At 36.2% G+C, this 7,807-nt stretch overlaps 1 protein-coding gene across 4 annotated transcripts in view; it reads left to right on the top strand.

The window, feature by feature from the left end:
* Nucleotides 1-7,807, top strand: part of vti1a (vesicle transport through interaction with t-SNAREs 1A) — a 158,610-nt gene that overhangs the window by 29,825 nt on the left and 120,978 nt on the right. For all 4 annotated transcript variants that reach the window (XM_015383135.1, XM_015383137.1, XM_015383133.1 and 1 more), the window contains exon 4: nucleotides 6,059-6,136. In XM_015383135.1, the coding sequence (XP_015238621.1) occupies nucleotides 6,059-6,136 (78 nt within the window). The remainder of the gene's footprint in view (nucleotides 1-6,058; nucleotides 6,137-7,807) is intronic.

The following is a 7,807-nucleotide window of genomic DNA, read 5'->3' as shown; positions in this document are numbered from 1 at the left end:
TTGTTTTCCAAAAAATGCTGATCAATTTGCACAAATGACTGTTGAATTTATTTCGTTGCCTTTGTTGATCTTTCGCCTTTATTGATGATTTCGACATTCACCTCTTGTAGCCTCCTCAAGGTATATCATGGAAGTAAAACACAACACAGTTTGTACAGAAGCCACCAGAGCAGCAACCTGCGAGCTAATGAGAGGCCCCATGCTGTTATCTGAAGCCCAGGCTTCTCTGCAACTGCTGCCTTTCTTTTAGGGGAGAGAACTCACACATTGGGTATACAGCTCACATATGTTGGATAAATGTGTTCTTTAAAGGAGGGTTTGTTTTGGATGCAAAGGTGTCATCGAAGTCTCAGTTATGCAAACGGTAGCCCTTGTGTGTACGCGTGAAGTCACACCCACACACAGCAGACATAATAGAAGAATTCAGCAGCACCAAAGAGCACAGAAAGGCAAAGGCTCAAATGACGCCCTCCTGTGAAGGTCCCAATTGGAGCTGCTCCTCTTTGCTTCCAAATAAATCAAATGCTTTTTGAAAGAACAATTAATTGAAGAACCTCTTATCATACGTTTGTATTGGAGCAAAAAAATCCAGCAACAGCACAGTTTTAAAAAAAATCTATTTTTTATTGTAAGTGTGCGTATTTTCCTTTGTGCCAGCTGTGCGTGTGCACATATTAAACCCCTACCGAGCAGAGATGCATTATTTAAGATGCTGTTGTGATACTTGCGCCTGCTTAAAGGTCTCTGCTTCCTTTAAACACCACGCCGTGTCAGTCAACCTCTGCCCCCACATGTGGGGAAACTAGAGTGGGACCCGCTGGCACCGATCCACATATAAGCTGGAAAAATCACAGCTGGGGAGGACAAGAAGTAATAAAGATAACCTTTCAGTTAGGCTTAAAAAAAAAAGACAGCCATTTATTTTTTATTTTTCAGCATTCCCTCCAAAGTTGTATGATAATAAATATTAAATTCTTAGGCCTGCATTTGTGTTTTTTGCTCACAAAAGTTTGTGCAACACTTTGCTTTTGATCTGTTTGCAATTTCTCACAGAACACTGTAGCAAGAAAAATAAAAAGCCACATGCCTGTTTAAAAATCACATGGAGCCGGACACGAGTTATTATATCTAACTTAACCAGGCGCTCTCCTATTGGAGAAAAAGCCTGTTACAGAACACAGCATTATAAATTGAATATACTTAATTATTCTTCATGCTATGCTACCAGCCGTGTGTGCAGGGCGAAAAGGAAAATCTTTGCAAAGTAGAGGAAATAAGCGTCTGCAGAGGAACTTCAGGGCCCCTCATTACACTCTGCCCCTGGGTATTTTTACGCCTTTTATTTCCCATCTAATGAACTGTTTACATTTTTTATTCCTGCTTTCGAGGCACCACAATTATTCGTCTTGTCCTTGTGTCACATGAGGCAGGAAGTAAGACGGAGAGCTCAGGGTCACTGAATTTAGTTATCATGTTTTATTTTAATTGTTGGATCTTTTTGACCTTTTTTTTTCGCATGACAGAGGTATTGATTGCCACCTGCAATCAGATTGAAATGAAACGATTGTTTATAATTATAGCCGTATTTTAATATTTATCCCCTTCTTTATTGTTTATAGAGGAACTTCAGAAATCTTTCCATTAAAATAATCATGATGTATAAGCCAATAGACTATAAAGGAATTATGCAGAAAGGAAAATATCCATGTATTTGTTATAATTAGATTAAGATCAGTCTCTTCTTAGAGGATTATGCTGAACTGATTTGCATATCTGATATAAATTGTTCCTTTTGCATATGTAATTGCATTTTGACGGGGATAGAAGATTGCTTTTTCCTATCATTTTTTTTTTTTCTTTTTGTCAGCCATCATGTCAACAGAGGTAAAACGTGTGTTTTTTGACAGGACATCGGCACCTCCGTCGCAGCATTTGACAGCATATGTAGAGTGCTTTTTTTTTTGTTTTTTTTTTAAAGGCGGGCCACTTTGCATAAAGTTAAGATGTACCTTTGTACTTGTCTTGTGTGCTTCCGGGAATAGAAGCAGTTTCTCACCCTGGATTAAAAAAAGTGATAAAAGACAAACCTTTCAAAGGATTATAAAAAAGCTTAGTTTTTTTTTTCCTTGTAGGAGCAATAAGGTATCTTCTGAAAGCACTTATTCAGATTGCAAAGACTGATTAGTTGGTTTTCCTCGTAATATGCAGAACTTTGTTTCCACATATTGTAAATAAAGAAGAGATGGGTTCTACTATACAGTTATTCTTAAAAACTTAGCTTTTTGCCATTTAATCCAACTGCAGCCTGTTAATGAAAATCTGTTACCACACCAAGCAGTTTTCCACCTTCTTATATTTTACATCAAATGGGAAAAGCAGCAATCGCTCAGGAATCTGTTGTTTTCCAGAGGGGGAATCCAAAAAAGCCGAGCGCATACTGTAGGTACGGGGGAAGTGGCGGTGGCGCTTTCATTTGTGTGACATTTTCCATTCTTCGTGCTCTCTTTGTTATCTGCTCTGTTCTCAATGCAGGAGCCTCTCCATGCATTCATCTGCAACAAACAGCTATTTAGAAATACAAAACAACACAGGAAAAACCCTGTGTATGGTTTGAAGGCGATGCAAGCCTCAGCATTCAAATCAATGCTTCTCCCGGGTTTCTTCGTCTCAATTACTGGAGAAGTCGTCTTTCCCCCTAAGTTGCACTGCAGCTCTTTAAGATGAAACTTGACTTAAATGGAAAGTGTGGGTGTTTTGTTTTCTTCCCTTCTCTGGCAAAAAGGTGTTTGTGTGTGCCTGATGTGCTAGTGTACATGCTGCCTTAATCTTGTTGTTTTGGTTTTTTTAAGGCTGCTACTTGCATCTTTAATTTCTTTTTAAGTTACTGCAAACAGACACATTTTGACCATTGATTTAACCTCTACCGCAAGGTGGTGCTTAAAAAACCTGACTAAGCAACATCATATGAATTTAGATATGCTGTGTTTTGCACAAATATCCATATGTCTTGACCTTTTCCACTGTTTTTTATAGCCTAACCACCAGCTTTGTTACATTTGAATCATTTTATTTTTATTATAATTGTATTAATAAATAAATTATATTATAAAGCATATTATTGTGAGAAGTCAGGAATAAGAATCATCTACAATATTTCTCTTGTTTGAAAAAAAATACATTGTGGTTTGGATTTTTATGGAGCTCCCCTTTTAAACGGTTACACCAAAATAAAAAATGTAAAAGATTGTTTTTAGAAAGAGATGAAATTACACGCTTTCCATGAAGCCTTAAGAAAAAATACTTTATTTTTCACTAATATAACAAAAAGTAAAATAAAAACTTGGTGCAAGTTATCATTTATTGGGGGGAAAACTGCTGTTAAAATATTTCACCTTATTGAAAAATTAAACCACTAATAACATAATTGTTGCCATTGATTTATAACAAAGAGTTTATTAATTAGATCAACAAAAACATTACCTATATTTTCTTTGGTGCTTTTAAATTTACTATTGTAAATTTTAAATATATTTTATTCATTTTACTCTTTGTACATCTCAATTAGCTGATAAAGTAGTTAATAGAAATAGTGATAGATGTGATCTCTTAGTATGCATACTGTGACTATTTTAATTTTTTGTGACTAGAAATATTTCCAAGTGTATTATCCTGATTTTTATTTTTTGTTGTTTAAATAAAAATTTCCTTTTTTTTCTTTTATCTGCTAGCTAACTGGCACTGCACAGCAAAAAGTGAGGGAGCTGCACTAATGGGTTCTCTTTATTCACACTCATCTTCTGGCATCACATCAAAAACACACATTAACATGTGAGAACATAAAGGAAGTTTTAGCTAATGTTTTAAAAACTTAAAAAAAAAATGTCCAAAGGCAATATTTGTCTATATACAACTTCCAGAAAGAGCAGGACTCACTTTGTAAGTAGGTTAAGTCTCAAGACAATTGGTTCCTCTGGATTTTATTTAGCTTTAACACAGAGTTGACTGAATACAAATGGGGAAAAAAAAACAAAAACAAAAAAACTTTTGTCCTTCAGTTATAAATTACTTTGAGTTGGTCTTTGATATCAAATCCTATTAAAATGGAAACATTTAGATTTACAAATGTAATAACTTAATTTATATTTAGTCTACAGATATTTATTGGCAAAACAGTTTTAGGTTGTTACGAATGTATCTATAAAGTGGAGATGCAAATAAAACTGACCTAAGAGATGGAATAAAAATGACCCCTGGACTGAGAATTAAAGTGCTAAAGAAAAACATTTATCAGTTTAAGGAAAAGTCTGATCTTATATGACACTTTTTGACAGCGATTCTGTCTTTACGTGTGCTCTTCAAGAGGTGGGGGTGTTGTGTTTGAGTTTATGCTGCCAATCTTCTTTTTTTTTTTTTTTTTTCTCCCACAGTAGGCGTTCAGTGGTTGGCTTTGCTCCCTGTGGTCGAGTGTTGTTTGGCTGCTCTCTTTATCTAATGGGTTTTTGTGGTCTGGGTCAATCAGGCCCCTCTGTCTACTCGGTAATTACTCCTGAGAACTGTGGCTCTCGCCATCATGATAATAACAGCCAAATCACATCAGCCATGACTTTCCACTCAGTGCTCCAGATTATGAGGAGAGACGGAATAAAATAAGGAAAGAAATCAAGTCGGTTCAATTGCGATGGGATTCCAAGTTATTTCAATCAAACAACTTGATATCATCTCTCTGGGTTTTTTTTTTTCTTAGAATAGTGTTTTTCAAGTTGCTCCTCCTGAGAAAGGTAGTAGAAATGTACCTACTACAATAGCTTCTTAAAACTTTAGAAAGTAGGGAAGGAAAAAAAAATACAGCCTTTCAGGAAAACAGTGTCTCCAGCAGGTAATTGGGTGATCCTTTACTGAATTTCTTTATTTAGTTAGGAACATGAATAAACTGCACAGGCTTATTTAAGTCCTTTACAAACTAAATAAATAATAGAATAAACAGTATAAATAATTTGTGTGGAAGAAAAGCGACATTTTTATTCGTATGCTAGTGTTTGCCTTTGATTTTTGTATTTTTTTTTAACCCACCTCCTTGCAGCCCACCTAGAAAACCCCGTTAAGGCAGTGAGGGAGGAAAAACAGCGAAGGAGGCTCAGTAAACACTTTCTCTGTCTGCTGCAGGTGTGTGTTTAGTTTAGAGGGCATGCCAAGAGGCTGTTTTTCCACGGGTCGGGCGTCTGTAAACAAGTAGTACAATGGCAGCCAACTCCAGCACAATCGGAGGTGGCATTCTCTTGAAGTCTGGATGAAATGTCTGTCTGAGTGTTTGTCTGTTTTCTTTTTTTCGGGGGGGTGCTGTGTGTTCTTTTCTGTTGCTTATTTTTTTTTTTCTTGGGACATGGCATTCCTTTTTCATTGTAGACTATCTGGAGACAGAGTGAGAGAGACAGCGGGTTAGACTTTGTGTGTCCGTGCGCGAGGCAACCCTAAATCCGATGGGCCGCCGATGGGTGATGAATTATTCCCTGTCTAAGTCACAGGATTGGTGTTATCACACAGACTGCCACTGCACCAAGATGACAGCGGTGACAGCCCTCCCCCCCTAAAAAAAAAAGATTTAACTCTGACAAGTGATACTTCCTCATGGTCCTCTTCCTTGTCCCCCTACTACGCAACCTCTCCATGCACATGAAATGTTTTTTTTTTTCATTACTCAAGTTGTATTTGTATAAATGGGGCAAGGTGATGTTGGGATGTTCTTTTAAGAATACTGGATGTAATAGATCACCTTGGATAGGTGGATGCAGGGGTATAAAAATGCTCTGCAGCTTGTTGTCATTACTCAGAGTACTTTCTTGCACATAAACATCCTCAGCCTGCATGTGTAGGACGCTGTTTGTCACCAGGTTCCGTTAGGGGGCTCTCGTGCCTCAGAAATGCCTGTTATGATTTTCCATCAACTGAACCACTAAACCATATTTCCCCTCTTGTTTTCTCTTTTTTTTCTCCCTTTCTGTTTCTTCCTCCTCTTCTTTTTTTTTGTCCTTTTTTCCCCCTCATTCTCCTCCCTCTGCAGAAAAGGTCACGTATTGCCTACAGTGATGAGGTGCGCAATGAGCTCCTGGGGGATGACGCCATCTCCTCGGAGGGCCAGGTAAGGTGCTAATCAGGTGGTGGTGGGAGGGGGGGACAAAACAGCGTCTGTGTGGGTGGCTCGACTGCCCCCCCCCCAAGGGTGATTAGGTGGGGCCTCCCTCTTCCCTCTCACAGGGACCATCGAGAGCTGAAACCTCCACTTTTGTCACCAAGTCATGTGGAAGGAACACTGTTTAATGCAAAGCTGGCTGGCCAGTTAGGAGGATCAGGGCATGGGACCAACGTCTGTCCAAAGCCAGATTGGGACCAACGCATTCACATCTTAAAAAAGAGAAAGACATAATTGAACACATTTCAGTCCAAAACCTCAGTATCCCATAACGTCCAACAGCTGTTCTCCAGCTGGGGGCCGACTTGGATTCATAAGAGATTCTCATAATAAGGGTTGAAACCAAGATACACACCGATGGACATACAACATTGACTTTTTTGCATGTTTTGTACATTTTAATTTAGCAAACTTATTTGACAGTATTGATTAAAAAAAAATTCTCACAAATGTCACCACAACAGTTTGAATAATACCTTTAGTAATCTGAAGAAATGTAATCCTGCTCTTGAATATTTGTGATGACTTTAAAAATATTGTTGTTAAATTTGTTTGTTTAGAGCAATATCAATACTGGTTCTCTGTTGATCTTTGCAGATATGTACTTTAAAATTAGCAAGATAAGCTTTTTTTTATTTTTTTTTAAAACATAATAAACAAACAAAAAATGTGTGTTACAAATTTAGGCTTAAAGTAACCTGTGAAAATTTTCTTAAAATGTGTTCATTTATAATTTTAAAGAAAGTTTTTATTTTTTTGGAGCACAGTTTCTGTCATCCATCAAATAAGTCAAACATCTTTTGATTACTAATATTTCCTCTCTGGACTCCACTGTCTGTACGCATGGGTTACTGCATCTCAAGGCAAACATGCAGTCCTGCATTTTCACACGCACAATAAGAGCCCTGCTTTTGCAAATTAGCAACCCTGAAAGAAAAGGGAAACAGTCAAAAGCACCTGCATATTTAGTATCATAGAAGTACTCTGAAGTCATCAAATGGAAATAAAGTTCTCATTTTTTACACCATAATCATTTTAATGATGACCTAAAAAAATGCCCATCTTAGAGACATATATAGCATGAGCTGAGATTTATTATTGGTAGGCTAATTTCCAGTTTATTTAGAGAGCTGCAGAAGTAACCTGCTGTGAGAAATTGAATATTTTACAAATAGCTTAAGTAAACACCTTAATAAAGAATCCTTTTTAAGGTTGCAGTTATATTTATCCTCATCATGTTTTATTTAATATTTAAAAAATGCCTATAAAAAATGTATGTTAAAAATCTGATTTACACTCATATAAGATATTATTAAATGAGACACACACATATATATATATATATATATATACATACACAGTATTGTAAAACAGTATGGTTATTTATGCCGTTTAAAAAAACAAAAAAATTAAAATCTACTATTCTGGGCATCTATTATAATTTCTATTATATTATTATTTATTTTTTAAGTTCTTACAAATATATTTTATAATTTAAATTGAAAGGACATTATTAAGAAAGCTATTGAGGGTATTAATTTTTACTGAAACAGGGATTAGAGATATTTGTATACACACACACCTATATATATATATATATATATATATATATATATATAT

Source organism: Cyprinodon variegatus, unplaced genomic scaffold, assembly GCF_000732505.1.
Source record: "Cyprinodon variegatus isolate N-32 unplaced genomic scaffold, C_variegatus-1.0 Scaffold276, whole genome shotgun sequence".
NCBI classification, from domain to species: domain Eukaryota; kingdom Metazoa; phylum Chordata; class Actinopteri; order Cyprinodontiformes; family Cyprinodontidae; genus Cyprinodon; species Cyprinodon variegatus.
The sequence above is the reverse complement of the archived record's forward strand: the minus strand, read 5'-3'. Positions and strand labels throughout refer to the sequence as shown.